Here is a 26,779-nt window from a genome sequence, read left to right as displayed (position 1 = left end):
TGATAGTGTAATGTCACATATTATTTCGTTTTATGAAGCACGCAGCTTGAAGGTGCCATAGAAGTGAGAGTGAGAGACTGACTGAGGTGTTCAGACTAGAATATTTTCATGCTTTATGCATGCAGTTGCTATATATAACCTCCCTAGCAAATAAGGAACCACACATCCGCTTGTTTAGAGAGATGTGTAACTGCATTAACGCCTCAGAGAGTTGCTATTCACTCTTGTGGAGTATTATTACCTCCCACATTTGAATATAATGTCTCACATGTTTGTTTATATTTTTCTGTGTTTGTGGCGCCTAGTTGGTAAGTTATGTTTTTTTACCTCAGTTTTTAGTATGACAACATATACATTGATCAGAAATGAACTAAATGTATATACACAGTGACAACTATTAAATTATTGTATACAAATATGTATTCACACATGTTTTCAAGGTGTGTCTGGTGTTGAGACAGATCAAATGAAGTCAGCAGAAGTGATGGAGGGAGATTCTGTCACTCTACACACCAATCTGACTGAAATACAAGGCGATGATCTGATTCTCTGGACGTTTGGACCTAAAGACACGCACATAGCTAAAATCAATAAAGCACACAATGAGATCTTTCACGACGGTGTTGATGGGAGATTCAGAGACAGACTGAAGCTGGACAATCAGACCGGATCGCTCACCATCACAAACACCAGCACAGAACACTCTGGACCTTATAAAATAGAAATCGTCTCTGAAAATCAGGTCTTAATCAAGACTTTCAGCGTTACTGTCTATGGTACGTGGAGAAGTACACTGTTATTTGTCCTGTTCTTCTTGAAAAGTATTAAACAATCACATTGAATGCCTGCAAAAGCATTTATATGTTTGAAAAGGGGTAAGATGACCCACTAGACCACTTGTATTTATTCATTTCTTATTGTTCCTTTCCTAGATTAGAACTAATGTCAAACCTGGCTCAGCGTACACTGTAAAAAAGTTTTAACCAGTTTCAACTTAAAAACTTAAGTTTAGCAGCTGCCTTAAACTGTTAAGTTAAATCAACTTAAGTAATTTAAACTCACAAGTTAAATCAACTCATCTTTATTGTAATAAGTTGAAATGACTTGTAGTTTTAAGCTGATTTAACTTAAAAATATAAGGCAGCTGCTGAACTTAGATTTTTAAGTTGAATCTGGTTTAAACTTTTTACAGTGTACTTAAAAAAAGAGACTTTTTCAAAAATGTGAATCTATTCTAAGACAGACTTAGAAACTTTCTGATTACCCTCTCATATTTTCCAGCTTTTCTTTCCATTCCTGTCATCACCAGTTACTCTCCATCATCATCTGAAAGATCAGAAAGCTCCAGATGTGTGTTGCTGTGTTCAGTGGGGAATGTGACACATGTGACTCTCTCCTGGTACAAAGGAAACAGTTTACTCTCCTCCATCAGTATCCCGCAGCTCAACACAACCATCTCTCTACATCTGGAGGTGGAATATCAGGATAACAACACCTACAGCTGTGTGCTGAACAACCCCATCAGTCATCAGGCTCAACATCTCAACATCTCGGACTTTTGTCAACGAGAGGAAAGTTCTTGTATTTGTAAGTATAAATTTTTATTTGCTTCTTTTGCAGATCGTCTGTTGGTTTCTGGAGACAACTGAAGTCAGATCTCAGTAACCAAAATGTACTTCAGTGATTCTGGTTTCAGTACATTTTCCATTTATTGATTCCGGTTCCATTATGATTCCATTCATGTTTATTTTACTTAAAAATCTTAGGTCTTAAGTAGCACGGGTATATTTGTAACAATAGCCAAAATTACATTGTATGGGTCCAAATTATACATTATTCGTTTGCCAAAAATCATTAGGATATTAAGTAAAGATCAAGTTCCATGAAGATATTTTGTAAATGTCATTCGGTAAATATATTAAAACTAAGCAATATGCATAGCTAAGAACTTAACTTGGACTTTAAAGGGATTTTTCTCAATATTTTGCTTTTTTGAACCCCAAGACTCCAGATTTTCAAATAGTTGTATCTCAAAAGCTTATTTATTCAGCTTTCAGGTGATATATACAGTGAGGTCAATAAGTATTTGATCACCCTGTGATTTTGCAAGTTCTCTTGCTTAGAAATCTTGTCTTATGTACCAAACATTAAGATGTTTTCACTCCAGTGTCCAAATACTTATCTGACACAGTAATTCACAAAGAAACTGTTAAAAAAATCATACAATGTGATTTCCGGACTTTTATTTTTAGATTCTATCTCTCACAGTGGAAATGCACCTATACTGAAAATTGTAGACCCCTCCATGATTTCTAAGTAAGAGAACTTGCAAGATCACAGGGTCATCAAATACTTGTTGACCTCACTGTAAATCTCAATTTAAAAAAAATTAACCCTTTTTACTGGATTTGTGGTCAAGGGTTACTTATTTGGAAAACAATGTTTATTGCATTTATTGCTCGGACATATGGGACTCTGGAACACAATTTCTCTTTTATGCCAAATATCATTAGGATATTAAGTAAAGATCATGTTTCATGGATATATTTTGTAAATTTCCTACCGTACATATATCAAAACCTATTTTTTGATTAGTAATATGCATGGAACTTCATTATTGACAAAATGGTTCACAGGTTCACACGCATCGGTTTGAATATTTATTGTTGCATGCAATCAGAGAGAAAGCAGTTTATCTTAATACAGCATACATTTCAAAGAAACACTGCACATGTCGAGAACTGTAAACAGAACTGAAATTCATAAGTCACTGACAGAAAGTCAGTTTATGGAACCAGTATTAAATAACCAAACCACTTCCCAACCCTGACATACTTTTGTCAGTTTTTTTTTTTTTTTTTTTTTTGAGTAAAACTGAGTACAAACGTATGGTTAAAGAATAGAAGAGTAAATAGATTTTTATCTTCCTCATTTAGATTGTGTCTACGGTTCGACTGAAGCTGTGATCCGATTGGCCAGCTCGGTTCTGGTGGGAGTGGCTATTGTTGCTGTGCTGATTTTTGACATCAGATCCAGAAGAGTTTGACAAGAGAGCAAATACGTCAGAATAACTTCTCTGATAAGTCCTGTTTCTCCATTTACATTTTTATGCATGACATCTCCTAAAAAATGAAAAATGCAGGAATGACACATTTATCTGTTTGCAAAAAAAATCTATTTATGTATCCAGTCACTCTGTGTGCTGTTTAATAAACTTATTAAACTTTAAACGTATTGCATGACATTGCTTTAGTAATATATATATTAATAAAAAATACATTGGCCTTGCCGCACAAAAACTTACTAAATGTAGATGTATTAATTTAGTTGTGATGACTGTATTAATACATTCATATTATAGACAGAACCAAATATGTTCTTGTAATTCAGTAGTAAGAAATTAAATAAATATGTTACAATACATATTTCAGAATGTACAATGTCTATCAATAAATTTACTAATTTAAAAGTCTATTATGTTGCAGTGATCATTACTATAGGGACTTATTTTGGTTGCCAAAACACAAAACCTTAAATGCTCTGTAGGGTACAAACACAAATACCCAGTGTAGCATCTGCCGAATTAGTTTTGCAAATATCCTATTATTACAGCCTCACGTGTGGGTGCTCTTTTTTTCATTTGAGGCTGCTGAAAATGGACGTGTGACATGAGAGTGTGAGAAAGTGTCAATTGCGTTGCATGAGTCTTATACATAATATGTCACAGTTGGTGACACTAGAAGCTCTAAAGTAGGTGATCATCATCCAGCTTCATTCAGTTCAACTTAGTTTTCAACAATCACCTCATCAAGTTTAGTCAGAAATCTTAATGTAATCTTCAATGTCCAACGGACTTTCAAAAAGACCACATTGCAAAAACCGCTCAATCTTGCGGGTTTGCATTGCACAACATCAGAAAGATCAGACCCTTCCTAATAGAACATGCTGTGCAACTTCTTGTCCAGGCCCTTGTCATTTCTAGGCTGAACTACTGCAATCTTCTCCTGGCTGGTTTTCTATCATGCACAATCAATCCTCTACAAATGATTCATAATGCAGCAGCATGGCTCATCTTTAACAAGCCCAAAAGGCCCATGTTACACCTCTCTTTATCTCCCTACACTGGCTACCAGTTGCAGCTTGCATCAAGTTCATTAATTCTTAAGTATAAAACAGCCACAGGCCATTCCTCAATTGTAAGCTACAGAAAGTTGCTAAATTGTTGTGTTGGCATGACTGTTTGATTGATTTCCCTTTTTGTCCCATCTGGTCCTGCCCCAGCAGAATTATGTACAAGCCACTGCTAAATATGTGTAACACTGTTTTATTTTGAAAGTGCCATAGCTTTGTTTAGTCTGCTTCTTACAGGATGTGGTTTTAAAATGAGCAGAGGACCAAGGCCATGACGGAAGGGTAATATTACACAGCACATGTTTGGCTTGTGGAGCTAAACTTCACTTTATGCAGAAACCAGTAAGATTAAAGGGGTCATATTATGATTTTTCTCTCTTTTTTTTTTTTAGCCAGTGTGTATGTTTGGGCATTAAAAACATCTACAAAGATACAAATCTCAAAGTCCACTCCAAATGGAGATATTTCGTTTTTAAAAAAATCCCTTTTCAAGAATTACAATGAATGGCTCCTTTGGACTACAGCATTTGTTTTCCAAAAGCTATGATTTCACAACGTGGTTCATTAGAATATCATTCACATAAATCCCGCCTATGGAAATTCAAATCATTGGCGGTGGGGGATTTGCCTAACATTAGCGATGTAGCATGGACAGTCGCTTCTGGGATGCTTCAGTGAGCTGCAGGGTGGCTTGTATAAATGCGAGCATTGACTAAAGTGTCCGTGAACTGCTCCGGTAGCCATGCTGGAGCCTTGCTGTTGACGTGTGCGGTATAGAGGGATGAAACACATGTGGAGCCTTGTCTGATGACATAAACATTGACTAGAGTGATGACAATCGGTTGTCGTGTCGAAGCCACGCTGTAGACGTGTGCAGTGGGTGTGCTAACCAATCACCAGAGGTGGGTAGTAACGAATTTACTTCGTTACATTTACTTAAGCAAATTTTTGGGGTAACTAGTACTTTTAGAGTATATTTAAAGATAGGTACTTTTACTCTTCCTCAAGTACATTTATAGTGAAAAAAAAATTACTTTTACTTCGCTACATTTGATGGCGTTCCAAAGTTACAGTCCTCATAAACGTGTCGTTGGAATTTTCATTTCATGCTTTGTATACAGCTGTTACTATGGAAACCATAATATTTCAGCGCCCCCTCGTGACTGAGAATGAATTTTTCATTTCCAATACATTTTTTTCAGCTGTTTATGGTCAAATGATTGCAATAATTAAACCCATGTTTTTATGCAGCAAACACATAGTTGTAAATGTAAAAAGTTAAGGTGCCTTCTAAAAATCTAAACAAGTACAGTAATATTTATGTTTTAAATAAATATAATAAATTACATACTCAATTTATACCAACATCTGAAGAGTACCTGCCCGAAGGGCTACCAGAAATTCTGCGAGCCCTGTATGTATGTATATACATACATAAAGGGTGGAAGCTTTCCAAACAGTTTGAAATTCAGGGTTTTCACTTCATATCAGTCAGATCAGAAGTAACTAGTAACTAGCTACTTGAGTACTTTTTCCATTGGATACTTGTTTTACTCTTACTCAAGTAACTATTAAGATTGTTACTTTTATTCTTACTTGAGTAAATATTTCCTTAAGTACTTGTACTTTTACTTGAGTACTGATTTTGGGTACTCTACCCACCTCTGCCAATCACAACACATTTAGTTTTTTGGAAGGCGAACCTTCATCAAACCTGGAACTAATGGAGCCATTTGTCTCAGCCCGGGGAGAAAAAATATTGTAATAATGTAAATTATGTGAAAAAAAAATATGCGTTTTTTAAACCACCAAGCATAAGAGCATGGTCCAGTGTACCCCCAAAACAAAATAAAGACTTTGTGAAAGAGCATAATAGGACCCTTTTAAGATACATCTTCTGTCCTGTATACACTCTTAGAAATAACGATTCTTAATTGGCATCGATGGCTCCATGAAGAACCTTGAACATCCATGGAATCCTTCAAATGCAGTTTCTTTATAGTGAAAAAAAAGGTTATTTTCGTTTTTAAGATGTTCTTTAAAATGGTTCATTTTAGAACTGCTACTGTAAGGTTCTATGGAGAACCAAAAAAAAAAAAAAAAAAACTGTAACCTCCCACTTCTCTAATATTTCCATGTCATATTAGAGAAGTGAAAACCTTTAAAAACAGGCAACAGGTCAGGTTATTTTGGTAATCAGAAGCCACAAAAGATATTTCATTCTGTTTTCAGAGTCTCCTTAGCAAAAGGTTAATTCTTAGAGCTAAGTAAATGTTAATAAAGGTTTTTTTTTTTTTTTTTTTTTTTTTTGTTAAAAGAGTACATTGAAAGCTGTTAAAACAACACAAAGTAAATTACTGCTACTGCTGCTGTAACCGTCTTACTAAGGCATAAACAATCTACAAAACAAAGTTTGAAGGGAGTTTATGAAGTTTTGTGGTCTGAGGAATTAACAGGTTCAGAACAAATTGTAAACCTAAAAGTTTGAGTATGAGTTCAGTGCTGGCTTGCAAAAACTGTAATAACTTCTCATTCTGGTAATCTAATAATGTATATGTGAGTTTCTCCAGGGGGCGTCAGAATCCCACAAACATAATGTCTGTCTGTATAAAGACTTCAACCCTGGTTCAGTTTCAGTGGACACTTCTGCTGGCCAGCACTACTGAGAGGAATAGATTGGAGAATATTAGACTGGACTGCTGGAGAAAAACAAAAGCTGAGATTGATTCAACTCCAACATGAACAATGTAAAGGAGATGTTATGTCTTGTGATGGGGAATAATGTAAAATAGACTGAAATAAGTATTCAGCACATAATTGAAGACCAAAAAAAAAAAAAAGAGAGAGAGAGATATTTACAAATTCTGCATTTTTATTTCAAATAGATCTTAAATCTAATGTATCTTTTTTATTGATGTTTAAATGTAATTTTGGCAGTTTACTGCATGCCATTACAACACAAACAGTACATCTCCTCTCAACACTAATATTTGTCTTTTGTCTCTTTGTGTTGTGGTTTGTGTGCTAGTGTGTTCAGAAGTGTGTTTCTGCTGGATGTGGCAACTCAGTTAGTTTGACCACACTGCTTTAACCCACACAGAAACGAGATCAGCTCTAAACCCAGTTTGGACGGATGGCTGTGAATTCTCACACATTCAGATACCAGTTCCTCTTGTTTCTTTAACTTTGTTTTTACAACTTAAACTCAGTGTCTTCCCTTCATTTACAGATTCACTGTTAGTTTCATTGGTTCAGTACGGTGACGCATTGCTGCCACACACTTATTTTTTTTCCCACTCAGCTATGTCGTTATAACGAGATCTTTTCTCGTAAAAACGACATCTTTTCTCGTTAAAACGACATCTTTTCTCGTAAAAACGACATAATTTTCTCGTTAAAACGACATCTTTTCTCGTAATAACGAGATCTTTTCTCGTTAAAACGACATAATTTTCTCGTTAAAACGACATCTTTTTCTCGTAATAACGACATAATATGTCATACGATCTGACGTTCCTGTTATAGATGATATGATTATGTTATTGTGTATGCAAAGCGTTTGTCCACGCTGCCTTTTCCACAGTCCTGACATAAAGGAGGATGCACGCTGCTGGAGTTAGAATACACTAGCTATATATAGAAATAAACTGTTTTAATAATTGTAATGTATTGGTTTCAATTGTAGCTGCATGTTTATTAGGATTAATCTCCAATCTGCCCTCAGACCCAGAGGATTTAAGATGATCAGATCAAAACTGTTAGGCCTATTTCTGAATAATCGACTCTGAGCTTGGAATATTATTTGGATGAAAGTTTGATTTTACAGAAAATTGAAATACGATCATAAAGAAATAAAATAGAAATGACAAACGGTTTGGCTGCATTATGATAATAATAATTTTGTTCCTTTTCAAAAATGGACAAAATCAATGAAAAAAAAAATCAGTTTAGTATTTTTGTCTGTGGGTAAAAAGAGAGCTTATGCTTTAATAATTATATGTGGGCGGCAATGAAAAGTCACTTTTTTAACTCAACCTGTCTTCATGTCTATCGCATCATGCAGAATAAATACAAATACAAAAATACAAACAAATCTAGCTTAATTTCGTTTTTCTGTTTCTCAAACAAAACGAAATAATAATAATAATATTAATAATAATAATAAGCTATTATTATTATTATTATTATTATTATTAGGCCTATTATTATATTTTCCTTATTATGAATTCTATTTATTTATTTCTGCTCATATTTCGATTTGCTGTTAAATCAATCAAAAATATTTTTATAATAAAAATAATAATACGCCTAATAATAATAATAATCATAATAATAATAATAATAATGATATAATAATAATAATAATAATAATAATAATAATAATAATAAGCATAATAACAATTTGAGTAGCCTATTATTATTATTATTTCATTTTGTTTGAGAAACGGAAAAACGAAAAGCTTAATTCTTCATATTTTTGTTCGTGGGTAAAACACATGAGCTTATTGCTTGAATATTAATTTAACATGCCTGGGCGGCCTTGATACTTATGATTATATACAAATTATACATTATTTATTATATATTATTAAATTTTATTTTTAGCTGAATCAAGCCACGAATCCGGTTTTTCATCTGGATTATAGCCTACTGTGGAAATATGCTGCGCTGTCTCTGTGTGTAAGCACAATGGTAGGTTACAGATAATGAACTCACACGGGAAAGACTGTACACTACCTCTTGTTGGATTTATACGAATTAAGTAAACACAATTTTGTTTTCGATTCTTTTATTGAAGTAGACCTTTCAAGCTGCATAGAGAGACATAAATTGCGAGAGCGCACCCTGTATTTTTACAAAGGCAATTTGTAACGTTTTGTTGTTATTGTGGAAGTACATAAAATAAAGCAGACATTTATATTTCATTCCTCTGTAATCACAAAGTAAGGGATCGCGCTGGTACCGCCGACCCGAAAAGTGCAGTGAGCAGGCCCGGTTCCAGAACTTAATCACTGAGGGTGCTTCCTAAATTAATGAGGGTGCTCTAAACTTATACCCACAGGCGACATTAGGGGGTAGGAGGGGGGATGGCGCGATAAATACAAGACTCATTGTGTAGTTTAGAAAGCTTTATTGATTATTATAACGGAATTTTGTGAGATCTCTATAAATTCAATGCTTTTAGTGATGATGATAATAAAGGGACCGCGTATTGTAGCCTACACTTTCCAGACTACAGTCCATTCAGAATTTGTATGATGTCTTTTTTCGGACACATACACGCTGCCATGTTTAGGGAATTACATCTGAATATTTATGCTGGATTCATTCTCGAAATAGCAGTGACTAACACAGTGATATCAAAGTAATGTACGGGGCAAAAATATAAATGTGAAAGCAGCCTCAGGGATTTAATTCTGGAGCCGGTCTACCACTGATGTTGCGCGTCCTGAGCCAGATTTTAAAATCAAAATACTTAAGTTTGGTATGTAATGGCAAATTGATTATAATTAGTTTCGTTTTATTTTTAATTAGGTTAATATAGAAAAAACATTGAGCATATTTGTTCGTAAATATAAGTTGTTTTTATTGTATTTTTATTATTTTTAACGAACAGCGCCCAGCGGTAGACTGTCTGTTTGATCAGTTTGCCTACTCAAATCATCATGATTTGCCTAAAATCTATAGATATAAAATAGTTTATAGTTTTATAGTTATAAAAGTATAAAACAATGTTAGTTTAAACGTTAAACCTATATAAATGTGCGGTATTAGGCGCATATCCAATAGTTTATGCAGAGAGTGGAAGCTAAAGACGCAGGACATGGGCGCCAGTGCATTTTTTTCAGTGGAAGCAATTTAAAATGATCTGTCATTTTTGTTCACAAAGGTAAGAGTAATACATCATTCGGTACTGTAAAGGGTGTAGCGTACTTTTATTTGTGTGCACTTAACAAAACGTATAAAATAGTTTTACATTATTACTTAACGAAATAAAACAAATAGAAAACAAAAACTCTCTCATTATGTAATCTGTAAAGATAAATTTCTCTCTAAAGGCGCATCCAAAAAGGATTTGTTACGCTGACTCAGAATACACTAGTTTATTAGGCTAATATATAATTTAAATAAGCTTTACTCTTTCCGGCCCGACACATTCAGTGTTATTTATTTATCTTTGTGGCAATTTTCAGCATATTGTGTGCTTGAGCGCGGATCTGTTCCAGCTGCGCTGCCATCCGTAACGGTCTCCAAAGTGAAAGCAAAAGTGAAGTCTCCTGTTGTTTCCACCAGCGCGGCATTTTTTTCTTCGCCATAATTTATGGATGTCTAAAATATTAAAATAAGGAGAAACCAAAAACAGATAAACCGGTGCCCGCCCGCCTTTGAACTTTGACGTGAAAATTGGCCTTGAAGCCCAGCAACTAGAGGTGTAAAAAAGTCGGCCAGTCGGCCGGGGCTGAAATGCAACGCTCTAATTGACTGCTTTGATGCGTTACAATATGGTAGGGCATTGTTAATGCTTACAGCCGAAAAATAAATCGTTTTTTTTTAACGATTGTGCACTGAATTGTTATCTAAATCTGCAATAAAATAACATTATCACAGCTTTAAGCTATTGATTTCGTTTGAGGGTGCTTAGCACCCTCAAGCACCTCCGTAGAACCGGGCCTGGCAGTGAGCTTTATATGAGACTTGCAAAGAAACGTTATTGTGACTAATTTGCAGAGCGGTACATCAGACGAACATTTATTCTGCATGATGGGACAGACCGTAAAGACAAGCTGAGTCGAAAAGTGGCTTTTCCGGGCCGCTCACGCACAAATATTAAAGCATAAGCTCTCTTTTCATGAAAAAAAAATCTGGCTTTATTTATTTTCATTTTTTAAACAGAACGAAATCATCATAATCATAACACGATCAAACCGTGTGTCATTTTTCTTTTATTTATTTCTGATACTATTTACATTTTCTGTAAAATCAAACTTTCATCCAAATAATATTCCAAGCTCAGAGTCAGAAATAACAGTTTTGATCTGATCATCTTAAATCCTCTGGGTCTGAGGGCAGATTAGTATGGAGATTAATCCTAATAAACATGCTGCTAACAATTACATTAAAATTATTAAAACTGTGTATTTCTATAGGCTATATAGCTAGTGTATTCTAACTCCAGCAGCGTGCATCCTCCTTTAGGTCAGGACTGTGGCGAAGGCAGCGCGGACAAACGTTTAGCTCCCTCACATAATGTCTATAACAGGAACATCAGATCGTATGACATGATATGTCGTTATAACGAGAAAAAGATGTCGTTTTAACGAGAAAATTATGTCGTTTTTACGAGAAAAGATCTCGTTATTACGAGAAAAGATGTCGTTTTAACGAGATAATTATGTCGTTTTTACGAGAAAAGATGTCGTTTTAACGAGAAAAGATGTCGTTTTTACGAGAAAAGATGTCGTTTTAACGAGAAAAGATGTCGTTTTTACGAGAAAAGATGTCGTTTTTACGAGAAAAGATGTCGTTTTTACGAGAAAAGATCTCGTTATAACGACATAGCTGAGTGGGAAAAAAAATAAGTGTGTGGCAGCAATGCGTCACCGTACAGTGAATCTAAAGTGTTTATTTCAAAGTGTCTCTCCAGGAGCAGGAATGAGGAACCTGATGTAGCTAAATCACATTCATTTCTGCATGTTTATGTAGAGCAGCAGATCTATATAAATTTGCTAGCGTAGAGTTAAATAAATGTGCAATATCACACTCGTAGATGGCACTGCTGTGATTCGGTCATAAGTAATCACAGCGTGTTGATATCTCATGTCTACAAGTGTGGTATTGTGTTTATAGAACAGCTCGATGGCAGAAACAAAATATCAATAGTGTCTTTAAAAGCCCTTATTTTGTGCAGAACTGAATTTAAATCTAAAGTTGACAGTTTAACAGCTGAGCCCAAGCCTCCGTTACTAATTTGAAAACGTCTCTTTAGCACTAGTATGACAGCTATTCATTGACAGCTATTGTATTACTGTATTAAAAGCTCACTGTATTAAGTAGAATTTTATGAGAGAGAGATAGAGTGAGTATGATTTCCTGCATCTGATCCAGCATTCATTCTTCAAATCAGTATCGTATTCAACATACACATTTGAATATCTGCTGAGGAAAGCTTTATCTTTGTCATAACGTTAATATCCTTTCTTCTTTTAAGGGTGATTTTGCTGATCGGTGCATTTGTTCGCTGTGTCAAGCTGTTGTTGAAGCTAAAAATAACTTTAGTTTATAGAGGTAACTTTTCAGTATAAAAGTCTTTACTTCTGACTCATAAAAAGTCTCTTGTTGCCATCTAATGGCGGAACAATGTATCTAAAATCACGAACACTGTTTCTCACATTTAAATATTACTATTTTTACAATATAAAATATTATTTATTGAATAATAATATTTAATAAACAACAACAACAACCCCCATCATAAAAGTTGTTAGGCAATTCAGTCAAACGTACAAAGACAGCGCTCTGATATACAGCATATAATTTACATAAACATGATGAGATTTTGACAAAACTGTTTTCTCTGGAACAAATAATAGTTTAATGAGACCAAAGACTGCCCATTAGATTTACTCAAAATGAATTTCATATCATGTTTAACCACTAAAGAGACATCAGAGTCAGCGGTAATGAGATGAGACTGCTTTAGTGCAGAACGGCCGCTGATGACCCAGAGCTCTCAAATGTTCCCAAAATGTTGACGCAAATTTTCAAATAGACCTTATTTAAAAAAAAACTGCATATTTGAACTATAAACACTCTCTCCTGAAAACCTCTTGAACCTGCATCCTGTGACACAAAAACAGTATTATTATTATTATTATTTTTAATTACAGTGGATTTGTGTGTCTGCCATGACACTCACTGTCAAAAGTACCACATGCGGAGTGATACGATTACAAACGGTGAGACGGATGTCGCTTTAATATCACACTCTTATCAGATTTGAGGACCAGAAAGAACTGCTGTATAAATGTTAATAAAGTTATTTTTATAATAAGAGTACACTAAAAGCTTTTAAAACATATCTAATAAAGTCTAATGAATTGCTGCTGACTTATTTTTATATACTTTTTTCTTTTCAACAAATGCAGTTATAAGTTTTTTTTTTTTTTTTGTAAGCGCATGTGTTGACTTTAGTTGAAGGATTACGCTTATCGCCTCAGCTGCTCCCTTGGTGCTGCCACAAAAATGTCCACTGCTCCTGGTGTGTGTCTGTTTTCACTTCTGGGATGAACGCAGAACACAAATTCTGAGTATGGAACACCATACTTGGCCACACATCACGTCACTTTCACTTACTTGTCATTGTCACGTGACCTTCCAGCATCAGTTGTGGTGCTGCATTGTCATTCAATTGGAAACCTCATCAGAGAGCACTTCCTCAGCGGTCAGGAGTCTGAGAACAGAGAGGAGGGTTGGGTGTTTTATGAGAATGTTATGTGTTTCTGCAAAATGACCCTCAAATTGAGGGAAAATTAGAAAGAACCTAATCTTTTTCATATAATATATTTATACATTTTGACCTACTTCTCCAGTAATCAGGACAGTGCACATCGCCCTCTAGTGATGGAGGAATGAAAACAGTTTGCTCACCTTGGTCTTTTGGGCTTGGGTTTTACTGTACTCAGTAACTTCAGTGTAAGTCACATCATTTGTCTGCTCCTAAACATCAATGACAATACAAATACAAATCAAGCTATTAAAGGCTCATACATCAAAAATATGTGAAGCAGATCTATTATCTTATTGAGCAGCAGCAGATGTTGAAGTGAAATATGTGTAAAACCTACAGGTTTAGTGAAAATCTATTATACAGAGATACGGTTAGGATGACAGGAAAATACCACAGTAACTGTCAAAATATACAATGAATGGAAGTGTTGATTGCGTAATTGGTTCCATTTTATTTATTTTTATCTGTGATTTTTTTTTATTTTTATATATAGCAGAAACTTGTCCTGTTTTAATGTGACTAATAAAAGTGTGATATTTACAAAACTCACCGAAGGGTCATCAATCGCTCAACTGACACCTGAATAATGGCATTAGAATAATTATGATCAAACACACAAACCAATTGATTTCTAAAAGAGTCTGGTGCTGCAGAATAGAAATACTATTTGTGATAACTCATTGACTTCTCTAAACTTCATTCTATCTGTAAATAACTTAGTCAGATGTTTTAGATATTTCCATCTGTTGTTATGCATCATAAGAATCTCTAAATACTCACCGGCTCTTTTCCCCCCAAATCAAAGCAGGACAGTTTATCTTACATCTGCACTTGGTAAATATGTGGTAGATTAACTAGATATTCTAAGCACAATGTAATCTCACCCTAGACTTTTAGAAAAAAAAGAGCAAAGACCAATATATATATATATATATATATATATATATATATATATATATATATTTTTTTTTTTTTTTTTTTTTTTTTTTGATGATCCGAAACATTAAAGTGTGACAAACATGCAAAAAAAAAATAATAATCATTCACGGTCATTAAACGTATTTGTCTTGCTTTGTTGATCGCTGTTTTTAATATTACTAGGGTTGTTCCGATTTTGATACTAGAATTGGAAAGGCCATGGATACCACAAAAAAATATTCTTTGAAGAAATACAAACATGCTAGCAGTATGTCTGATGTTTGCCAGTATTTCAGACTGGACCAACCAGCCAGTAAAACATGTCTCATATGTAGGGCCCTATAAGCCGAAAAATTACTATTTAAATTAGGGATGCACCGATCCTTATCGGTCGATAACTTGCGCGTTTTGTCAGTAAAGCCGGTTCTGTAATCAGCCATCAGGTGCGTGATTTCACCTTGAGCCGTATATACTACACACAGCCGTTGTTTACAGACCAGCTGCGCACATTCACACTGATAATGAACATTGCTATGCGCAGCTCGTCGGTAAACAACGGCTGTGTGTAGTATGTACGGCTCAACGTGAAATCACGCACCTGATGGCATTTACCGCTGATTACAGAACCAGCTTTACTGACAAAACGCGCAAGTGTAACGGAGTGAAAAGATGTTAAATTATTATATAAATGGGGACAGCGCCATCTATGTGGTGCGTGATGTGATTTAGCGTGTGGAGTAGGGACCGCCCACAGCAGAGTTAACGAAGCATTGCTGTGGGTAAGTTGCACGTTCTTTGTGATCTGAGAATTACCATATATGAGTGTCCAAAACACAAAAATATTTGCTTTACTGTCACTCTATCCTTCTATGAATATGTTGGGACTCTGTTAAGTTGTGTTTGGCGTCGAGTGAGTCACTCAATATTGAGATATAACGTGTTTATATGTTACGAGACATGATTGTGATCAAATTGTGTGTTCCTTTGTGTTTTATGTAGAAATGGTTTATTCTCATTTGAAATCTGTGAAACCCTATTCACACACGCTGTCTCCATTGTACAGGTATGTTGCTAAATGTGTTAAATGTTTAAATTGTTTATTCAAATTGAGATACTCAAGTTCTCCGCTAGGTGGGGATGTTTTTCTGTTACTGTGAGTTTAACTGTATTGCTCTATTTCATTAAGGATCTTCTATCTATCTATTTGTGATTTATATTTAATTGAAAGTGGATTTCAGCTATGTTGAATCTGTTAATATTTACATCTGAAACACTATACGATCACAAAGTTAAAAAATTACAGAATTAAAAAGAGAACTGTTTTAAAAAATAAACAGAGTAGAGTTAACGAAGCATTGCTGTGGAAATGGTTTATTCTCATTTTAAATCTGTGAAACCCTATTCACACACGCTGTCTCCATTGTACAGGCCGCCCAGGCAAGACCGTCACATTGGTGCCGTGAAGTTGTGATGCCGCTGTGTTGCCATGGGTCGTGTCTTCAAGTAAGCTGAGAGAGATCACCGTATTGCCATTTAAGGACTGCAAGCATCCTTCATCCGCTGAACAGTTCGTCATCGATCTGCAGCCTTTCGTGATCGCAGGACTCATCAACTTTATCCTTTTTCACTTTATTGGACTTTAATTGCTCTGAGTGTTTTGACACTGAGTTAATGTTTGTGTGGACTGTGACATCCTACATTGCCCAAAATGAGTAACATCAATAGATACATACCTGATCAATGTACTCCTGGACCAGTGGGTAGAGGTAGAGGGGTTTTAGGTTTTCCAATTCCCTTTTCAGTGGACAGTCCCAATACTGGCAATAATGACAATAGACCTGGTGTCACAAGAGGGGTGTGTTCTGTACGAGAGTACGATACAGCAAATATGCAGTCAAATGTCAGTCATAGTTTTACAGAGGCTAGCACTTCGACGCCTCATGCTGTGCATGGTGTGCCTGATATGTTAGGGCAGATGACTTCAATTGTCAATCAGATTGGTCAGCAGTTAGCAGACAACATTATATCACATCTTAGTCCTAGCTTGGACACTGACACGCCAAATAGACAACACTCTGATGATCTTAAAGCTAATAGCCCTTCAAGCTTGTTAAATGTGTCACAAAGTCAAGTGATTCAGCACCGAAAAGTCAAGGAGCCACCTTCCTTCAGAGGGGATAGCTCTGACACAATTGGAATTGAAGAATGGGAAGATCTCATGAGGACATTTGTTAAAAAGAGCAACTTGAGTGCCGATGAACATGTGGAGGAAATCCTGGTGCACCTACGTGGTAAGGCAAAAGATGTTGTCAAATTCTGGATCAGGAACTGTGATTCTGCCACCACTGTCTGCCCAAATTCTGTCTACAGCCTGCTACGCAAACATTTCAGTTGTACTCATTACTCACTTGTACCTCTTGCCGACTTTTACACAACCTTGCCTGATGAGGACGAAAACCCATACGATTACTGGCTGAGACTCAACAAGGCTGCAGATGTTGCCTCTGAATGTCTGCAAGAGCAAGGTAAAACACTTGACAAGCCCAGTGTGGAAATCGTTCACATGTTTATCAGACACTGCCCGAGTAAAGACTTAGCTTTAACATTCAGATCTAAACCGATTGACAAGTGGTCAGCCCATGAAGTACAGGCAGTGCTTAACGACTATCAATCTGACTTATCGTTTAAGACCTACAGTACAGTGCAACGCAACCAAAGTAAAAGAGTCTTGGTTAACAAGATTGATGTTAATACAGTTTCAGTGCCTGCTCCCTCAGTGTGCGAACAACAACAGAAAAGTACAGATTTCTCTGCTCTTGAGAAGGTCATCGACATGCTTGAAAAAGTCCTGCTGACCAATAGTAACAGAGCTCACTTCCGTCCTAAACAGCAGCCTCACAGCAGACTTCCTAGGATTGAAGGTTTTGATGCCTTACCATGTTCTATCTGTAACGATGCTGCCCACTCTGCTTTAACTCATTGTCGTGAACACAGACTATGTTTTCAGTGTCAGTCTCCCGGTCACTCCAGACGATTCTGCCGCTGATTCATTATTTTACACCACCGTGTCTGTAGAAAATGGCCCATCTTTCACTGCATTACTGGACAGTGGTTCAATGGCCTGCACTCTCAGTGAGGCAGCTGAAGTTAAGTTGTTGGCATGTGCTTCTACATTGTCAAAGAGTTCTGCAGATGATGTTGTGATTATTGGATGTGGTGGTCATCGAGTCATACCAACAGCAATGTATGATTTGTCCATCTGTGTTTATGGATGTAAAATGATAATACCTGTGCTGATCGTTCCAGGCCAGACAGACGAGATGATCTTGGGCAGTAATGCCATCAAAAGCCTGCTCACTATCCTGAAGAATACTGATGACTACTGGAGACTGATTTCACTGCCACATGGAAATGGAGAAAATGAGAGTCTAGAGTTCATTTCTTTGCTGTCCAACACACAAAGATGGAGGGGTGATCACGTACCTGACAAAGTAGGTACCGTTAAACTCAAGCACAGCGTGACACTCCAACCCCAGAGTGAACATCTTGTGTGGGGTAAACTTCCCATCGGCACTGCGACATCGGTGGGTAGCACGGTGCTTGTGGAACCTACCCGATCCAAATGTAGCCCTAAGCAGATCATGGTTGGTCGAGTCATTACACCTCTATGGGGCGATGGCTGGGTACCTGTGAAAGTTATAAATCCCACGAACAGCATGTTGACTTTAAGAAGAAATGCAAAGATTGCAGATGTTTCTCCATGCATCGCCGTTGAAGATCTTCCAGAGAGTGACTTTATTAAGTCTCAAGTTCAACACTTCCAACACGAGAATGGCTCCCAGGAATCTGAGGATGAGTTGTTACAGATCTTGTATGACATGGGATTGAAAGACTTGGATCTAACAGCATGCGAAGTGTCTTCAACATGGAAAATGAAATTAATCCATCTTCTCAAGAAATATGAGTCCATATTTTCTAGGGACAAAATGGACTGTGGCGAGGCCAAAGATTTTGTACATCGGATCCGCCTAGTAGACGACAAACCCTTTCGTCTCCCCTACCGTCGTGTACCTCCAAGCCATTATGAGAAACTGAGAGTAGCGCTGGATGAAATGGAAGAGAAGGGCATTATCAGGAAATCCAAAAGTGAGTATGCTTCCCCCCTCGTCCTGGTGTGGAAAAAGAACGGTGATTTGAGGATTTGTACTGATTTTCGATGGCTAAACGCCAGAACTGTAAAAGATGCCCATCCTCTGCCACATCAGTCAGACGCTTTAGCTGCTCTTGGAGGAAATGCTTTCTTCTCAACTATGGACCTTACCTCAGGTTTCTATAATGTTCCGTTACACGAGGACGATAGGAAATATACTGCTTTCTCGTCGCCATTTGGGCTGCATGAATATAACAGGATGCCTCAAGGCCTGTGCAACAGTCCGGCTACATTTATGCGTATGATGATGTCAATCTTTGGTGACAAGAATTTCACAAGTTTGCTATGCTATCTTGATGATCTCATGGTCTTTGCCCCCAACGAGCATGTTGCACTTGAAAGGCTGGAGATGGTGTTCTCAAGACTCAAGGCCCACAATCTCAAACTTTCTCCTAAAAAATGCTTTTTTTTAAGAAAATCAGTTAAGTTTCTTGGCCATGTCATTTGTGAAGACGGTGTCAAAACAGACCCTGGAAAAATAAAGGCCATCACAGATGTTAATGCAGTTGACTTGATGGACTCTGATGGACTCACTCCATGCCACAAGAAAATCAGATCTTTCTTAGGAATGGTATTATACTACCAACATTTTATAGAGCGATGTTCTGCTAAAGCCAAGCCTTTGTTTGATCTCATTTCAAAAACAGACACAAGAGGCTCTAGGGGCAGAAGGAGGAAGCTTAACTCGAAAGTTAGGTGCACCAAGCTTTCACCTACAGACTGGACTGATAAATGCCAGGAGGCATTTGACACTTTGAAGGAGGAACTTCTCACAAGCGCCACTCTAGCACACCCTGACTTCAACCGTGAATTCATATTAGCTATAGATGCTTCATTTGACGGCTTGGGAGCTGTTGTTTCCCAAATCCCTGAAGGTGGCACTATGGCCAGACCTGTGGCATTCGCCAGCAAGACACTGTCTCGTTCCCAGATGAATTACCCGGCTCACAGGCTAGAATTCCTTGCTCTTAAGTGGGCGGTATGTGACAAGTTCCATCATTGGTTGAAGGGCCGTCACTTTACAGCTTGGACGGATAATAATCCCCTCACCTACATACTCACCAAGCCAAGACTCGATGCCTGTGAGCAACGCTGGGTTGCTAAATTAGCCTCCTTCAGCTTCGACCTAAAATATGTACCAGGTTCCAAGAACATTGTTGCCGACGCATTGAGCAGGGAACCTTTTGTCCAGTCTAGTGTAAGCCATCGACTTGTTACTGAACCTTATCTTTCTTTGCTTAATCAGGTTAATGGAGTTGTAGATCAAGTTGTTCAAGATTCTTTCCGACTTACTACTAACTGTCAAGTACTGAGTCCTGTTGATGATCCTTCTGATGAGACTGGAATTAGTGGTCAAGGCCAGTTGACGGCAGGTGCTTTAAGTTCACATGATGTAACTGCAGTGTTGGACGCACATTGTTCTGGAGGTGTAGGATGGATGATGGGCGTGGAATCTATTCCACACTTAGTCAGTGTGGACCAGACTACTGCACTCAATGTGAGCACTCTGTTAACTGCACAAGAACAGGACAACACTGTGAGCAGAGCACTCTTTTACGTTCAACGACAACGACGTCCTGACAAGCATGAGCGGTCCAGTGAGTCTCGCCCTGTCATAAGATTTCTTAAGCATTGGAATAAACTTACCGTCAGAGATGGCATGCTTTTCAGAGTCAAGAGAGACAATCACATGGATAAAAAGCTACATCAATTCATCGTCCCAGATTCTCTAAAACAACAAGTGCTTCATGGTCTGCATGATGCGGCTGGTCATCAAGGTCGCTCCAGGACACTTTCGTTGGCCAGACAAAGGTTTTTTTGGACAGGTATGGAACGTGACATAGCGAATTATGTGAGAAATTGTATGCGATGTATCGTAGGCAAGACTCCTGAACCAAAGGATTGCGCTCCTCTTGAGAACATACATACTTCTGAGCCAATGGAACTCATCTGCATTGATTTCTGGACAGCGGAGCAGGGTGATAAGAGTGTTGATGTTCTGGTAGCTACAGATCATTTCACCAAATTAGCCTATGCGTTCCCCTGTAAGAACCAGTCCGCGAAGCAGGTTGCTCATCATTTATGGAACGGTCTCTTCTGTGTTTACGGATTTCCTAGGCGTGTGCATTCGGATCAAGGTCCGAGCTTTGAGAGCAAATTGATGAAGGAGTTGCTGGATATGGCAGGTATTAGGAAATCACATACCACTCCTTACCACCCTATGGGAAACGGAATCACTGAACGCTTTAACAGAACCTTAGGGAACATGATAAGATCCTTACCTCACCAGTCCAAAGCTAAGTGGCCACAGTCTTTGCAGATGTTGACATTCTGTTATAACTGCACCGTTCACGAGACCACAGGCTTTGCGCCTTTCTATCTTATGTTCGGGAGAGTCCCGCGTCTTCCCATCGATGTGATGTTCCAGCATGTTCTCAGGGATGATACTGTTGTGAGATACTCGGATTTTGTGTCCAGGCTCAAATCTGACCTTGGCGAAGCTGCAAAAATTGCACAGAAGCACAGTTCTACCGAGCAAGCTCGGCATGCAAGGATCTACAATCGGAAAGTGAGAGGATCACCTTTGACTCTTGGTGACAGAGTCCTTCTGGCAAATCGCGGTGAGCGTGGCAAACGAAAAATCGCAGATAAGTGGCAGTCCAATCTCTATGAAGTAATGTCTGTGAGGTCACCCATTAATGTCTATCGGATAAGAGACACAGAAACAGGCAGAGAAAAGACTGTGCACAGGAATCTCTTACTCCCTGTTAACTTTCTTTACAAAGATGAAGTCGATTTGCCATCTCATTCAGTTGATTCTACCTCAGACTTGCAAGAAAACCCCGACAGTGATACGAGGACAGCTCACTGGGTTATGCAGTCTGATCTGCCCAACTGCCCTGAAAATGACTCAAGTGATTCAAATGCATTGTCTGGAGTTCAATGTTCTCTGGATGTTCAGAATTCCGACTCTGATACCTGTAACAGCTCAGTGTCAGCTGAACAGGGAAGTAACATGGAAGTTGTTGTTCCACATTTGTTGGATGAAGAAATGGTCTCTGATGAAGTGTTAGGCCAGAGTTCTTCACAGCATTCTTTGGAACTGCCAGTTTTTCCACATTCACAAGTAGTCAATAACCCTGTTCCGGATACAGTTAACCCTGTAATTTGCACTCAACCAGAATACATTCAAACAGACACTGTTAGAACTAGGGCTGGTAGGACCATTAAACCTCCACAAAGATTGATCTGTGAGATGAATAATCAATTTGTGCATGATTCGTCACCATCTGTGATTTCTCTTTTTGATGTGGTGAAAAACCTTTTTCATGGGTAAATTATAAGTTAATCCAATAAGTTGGATTTTGTCGTTTTGAGCTGAGATTTTTCATTGAAGTAGTCTGATTTTTCAATCCTTGAACTGTGTATACAAAGTGAGGTGTATAGGGCATCTCTTTAGTCTATGTTTAGTCTGGATTTTGGTACCGGTCCATTCTAGCATACCTTTTATGGAGGAATTTTGTAATTGATATTTACGCTGAAATGTGTCAAGGACATTAACACAGTCGTTTTCTTTAAAAAAAAAAAAAAAAAAAAAAAAAAAAAAAAATTCTGGTTCTTGTGTTAAGTTTTCCTACTGTACAGGTGCTTCCCCAGTTTAGCATAATTTAAGGGGGGTGCATGTAACGGAGTGAAAAGATGTTAAATTATTATATAAATGGGGACAGCGCCATCTATGTGGTGCGTGATGTGATTTAGCGTGTGGAGTAGGGACCGCCCACAGCAGAGTTAACGAAGCATTGCTGTGGGTAAGTTGCACGTTCTTTGTGATCTGAGAATTACCATATATGAGTGTCCAAAACACAACAATATTTGCTTTACTGTCACTCTATCCTTCTATGAATATGTTGGGACTCTGTTAAGTTGTGTTTGGCGTCGAGTGAGTCACTCAATATTGAGATATAACGTGTTTATATGTTACGAGACTTGATTGTGATCAAATTGTGTGTTCCTTTGTGTTTTATGTAGAAATGGTTTATTCTCATTTGAAATCTGTGAAACCCTATTCACACACGCTGTCTCCATTGTACAGGTATGTTGCTAAATGTGTTAAATGTTTAAATTGTTTATTCAAATTGAGATACTCAAGTTCTCCGCTAGGTGGGGATGTTTTTCTGTTACTGTGAGTTTAACTGTATTGCTCTATTTCATTAAGGATCTTCTATCTATCTATTTGTGATTTATATTTAATTGAAAGTGGATTTCAGCTATGTTGAATCTGTTAATATTTACATCTGAAACACTTGTAGAAATTAACTCAAATTTAATGTTGATTCGGATATAGAATCGAATCTAAACTTCAGGGAAATCAATTTAGAATTAATAGTTTATATTTCCTGACCGGTCGTCCACCGAATCGGTCAAATCAATACACTTTATCAATTCCAAAGTCCATTCACGTTCATTGGCAGGAGCGTAAATAAACTTAAATATTAATTTGGGAAACTAAAGCCAGGTAGCTTGATCTAGGCAAAATAGTACTTTGTGAACACAAAAGGCAAGACAATTCTCTCAATGAAAACAATGATTTATTGAAAACTACACTAGGATTACAAAACTAAAACTACTCAAAACACGAACACATACACACACATTCACACGCACACTCATACAGTTTCAGGGATGGGATTTTATGAATTTTGAGAAGACCCAAGACTGGTTATATTACTGTTACTAGCTTCTCAAATCGCAACCTCAGAAAATCATCAAGCAGAGATCTAACTTAAACAAAACGCACCAGATTTCAACAAGAAATGGTAGACCTTGTTTACTTGCTCTTGGCCGGAATGGGGATTCCGTCCTGGCTGGAGGCTCGTCTCAGCGGATGCCCTGGTTGGCTGCGTGCTAGTCGGTCTTTCGGATGACGTCTTCGGGAATTCCTCAGGAGCTTGGAGTTGGGCAACGTGAGTTGCTCTCAGAGTTCGATTGGCGCTTGGGTTGCAAGGCGCGTAGGCTCTGAAGATTCAAACCAGGATGCGGAAGTCTTTTGCAGTTTCTTGTGAGTTCTGGAGGGCAAGAATGCCTTGTAGTTGGAACGAGCAGGCGATCTTCGGCAGAGAAAGTTTAGAGTCTTTCAGGATGTTTCAAGGCTCTTCTCGCTCAGTTCAATCAGGTCAAGTCGGCACTTCAAGCACAATTCAAGTCAATTCAAGCCGAATTTCTGGTTCGGGTCAGTAAGTTTTAAAGGGTCTTCCTAAGTACCACCCCGAGGGCTGCGAACCAATGGGGTGGCCACGGGGCGGGGTCCCGCACCCATGCCACTCCTCCTGGCATGTAACTTTATTTGGGATATAGATTTCTCTGCGATTTAGTTATTAACTTCTGTTAACTAGCGTAATGCATACAATACACACAAAATGAAATTCTCATTCACTCAGACAACCTGCAGTCGTTATGATCTTTCAAAAGAGACTAAATACAGAACTATAAGGTTACACATGGGATACATGCTAAATAACTTGATTAATTAAGGCACAAGGTATAGTAAAGTACATGAATACACGACACCCATTGACATACAGAAAGGAGGGTGTCCTATCCTTTTGCATAGTAAGTTCGAGTGATCGAAATAGCGTTCTTGGTATCTTTTTTTTCTGTATCATATTTGTCCGCACATCCTTTGCGCGGTGGGGTATTTCTGGGTTTTGAGTGGAAAAACCCCACGCTGCTTGAGCGGAGGTCAGTAAGAGTTCGGCGGGCCAGAACGGGCAATCTGGAATTGATCAATGTTCTTTGTTTATTCGTGACTCAGTTTATGATGGTCTCGGCCAAAGTGCGCGAGACAACTGGCTCTTTGTGGAATGTCGAGGGGGGAAGACGATCTTTGGGGAATTGTCCTTTTCCGGGAGTTTCACCAGGATCAGAAGATTGTAGTCATGAATTAGCGATTAGCTAGTTTACGCCGAACACAAATCACCGTTGTCTCCCTAATGGGATTAAGTTTATGGCCGCTCTGTTCCCTGCGGCGTAGCAAACGGACCATCGGGTAGACATCGTGACGCCAGTGTTTTCGCGCCGTTTCGGCAAATGGTTCAGACAAAAGAATCTTGATCTTCACATGGAGTATGGAGATTTGTTCATCACTTATGGTTTTGCTTAACTAAAATCCTACATAGTCCCCCTCTTGGCTGGCGATGTTCCTGGTGCAAACATCGGCAGACACTGGAACAAGAAGGCAGGGAGAGAGAGAAAGAGAGAGAGAGAGAGAGAGACCAAGGCACTCATAAAACACAACAACATCTCCATCACTCGCTGAACTCTGGTGCAAGGCTGTAGCTATTTGTGGGTATAGTTAAGGGTTTTTCAAACGGTATAGGGATCATTGGCGGGGCCGCGTGACTGGGGTTTCCCTTGGGTCGGTTCTAATAGTCAGTGGATCGACGGGGCGGCATGGGTGTGATCTCAATTAGATTCGTCGCATTCTCGAGCTCGGGTTCAGATTCTTGGGTGGTTTTCTCGCAGCGAAAAATACGTGGAACGCCGGAAGTACATTTATTGAGAGACTCTTGGACCGCGCTTACTCGTTTGTGGAGGAGGAAGGCGAGGGTTAGGGTTACTGCGTATCCGACGATGGTTGAGACGCACAGTGCCGTGTCGGCGGCGGACCAAGATCGAATGATTGGGGGACCGGCGGGTGGAAGGCGAGCGATGGCTTCCAAAGCCGTGTTAACGGGAGTTAAATCAATTAGTTGCAATCCTTCTACCTTGATCCTTTCCTCCAACTCAGGATCGAGGTCAAAGGAATGCTGTTTGAAGAAGGGCGAAATTTCGAGCTCAGCTTTATATTCCTCTTCGGGGAGGTGGTATAGTGCCAGGTCATCGATGTGGAGAATTGAGCCTTTAGGAACCTTGACCCAGAGGGTTTGGTTCGGCAACGTAATACGGGTAGCCGTGTCGTGCTGGTCATACGTCAGGGTAGCTGTACGCACTGAAGTACTGACCAGCCACTGGTTCCCAACAATTTCGGCTTGGGTCTCCTCCACCTGAGACCGTGGCATAGCTTCCGCGGAACAACTGGTATCGGGTCGGATGGATTCGAGGCCGCAAATACCTTCGGTGTTATCCCGGACAAAGGGTTTACTTGGACATAGATAATGAATATCTTTGGTAAGCGTACACATTTTGAGGTTAGGGGCCAGATACAACTGCTCGTTATTATCGTGGTAGGCGACGACCTCGGGAGTGTGTATTTTGACATAGGTATCCCTTTGCCAAAAGCCCACGTTCACGACGTCCTTTAACCGGTAGATGTTATTGGAGTCAATGATGGGTAAACTGAGGAGAAAGGCTATGTCTCCTGCATCTGGGTCGACATACAATGGGATGGCGCTGCCCAGGGAGTAGGCGAGATGGGCTTGAAGGGGATTAGCGGGACCAGTGGTCGAGGCGGCTAGTATGTCTTGGACTAGGCTTAGGGGTATTAGGTAGGGAGGAATTCTGCCCATGGCTAAACTGTCAATTGAGGAGCTTATCTCTCTTAACATGTCGGTCATGAGATTGGTTAACAATTGAATTTGAGCTAGGTCGTCTTGCACGACTGAAAACAGCTTATTTAGGGCATGGATTGTTTGGTTTAGCAGAGTGCTATGGGTGTTCAAGACTGTAATGGTGCCGTTCAGTGATTTTCCGAAGGTTTGTAGGGCCAAGCTTTGGACTAGAAGCTGGTGCCGGATGTCGGGTATTTCGGCTTGGATCTCACCCACATGTCGTCTGACTGTGGCCAGATTTACCGCATTGGCGGTAGTCATGCCGATGTTAAATAAAGTTCCCACAGCCGCGGCAGCTCCTAACAGGGCGCCCAAAAACCGTTTGGAACGCCGGTTGTACCCGCTTAACTCAGCTTGGGTTACGGTCATTTTTTGTAACTGGCGCAGCATGTGTGTTACATCTGCTTGTGCGTGGTCGAAGGCTTCCCGAGTCCAACGGGTGCCTGCCCACGTGGTCTTAGGAGA

At 38.7% G+C, this 26,779-nt stretch overlaps 2 protein-coding genes across 2 annotated transcripts in view; one reads left to right on the top strand and one right to left on the bottom strand.

The window, feature by feature from the left end:
* LOC141337675 (uncharacterized) overlaps positions 1-26,779 on the bottom strand; it is a 96,222-nt gene that overhangs the window by 50,523 nt on the left and 18,920 nt on the right. The gene's annotated exons all lie outside the window — the stretch shown is intronic.
* On the top strand, positions 485-3,046 carry LOC141341657 (SLAM family member 5-like). The gene is made up of 3 exons (XM_073846422.1): positions 485-776; positions 1,282-1,587; positions 2,937-3,046. Exons 1-3 carry the CDS (start codon positions 485-487, stop codon positions 3,044-3,046), a joined length of 708 nt encoding a protein of 235 aa, XP_073702523.1.

The sequence above is a fragment of the Garra rufa genome, chromosome 1, assembly GCF_049309525.1.
Source record: "Garra rufa chromosome 1, GarRuf1.0, whole genome shotgun sequence".
Taxonomy (NCBI): domain Eukaryota; kingdom Metazoa; phylum Chordata; class Actinopteri; order Cypriniformes; family Cyprinidae; genus Garra; species Garra rufa.
This window is presented reverse-complemented; position numbering and strand designations above follow the sequence as displayed.

Bases quoted from the DNA above. Each gene is read 5' to 3' on its own strand.
- LOC141341657 (XM_073846422.1), top strand. From the start codon at position 485: ATGGAGGGAGATTCTGTCACTCTACACACCAATCTGACTGAAATACAA. The intron at 777-1,281 runs GTACGTGGAGAA...CATATTTTCCAG, and splicing joins TTTCAGCGTTACTGTCTATG to CTTTTCTTTCCATTCCTGTC. The intron at 1,588-2,936 runs GTAAGTATAAAT...TTCCTCATTTAG, and splicing joins AGAGGAAAGTTCTTGTATTT to ATTGTGTCTACGGTTCGACT.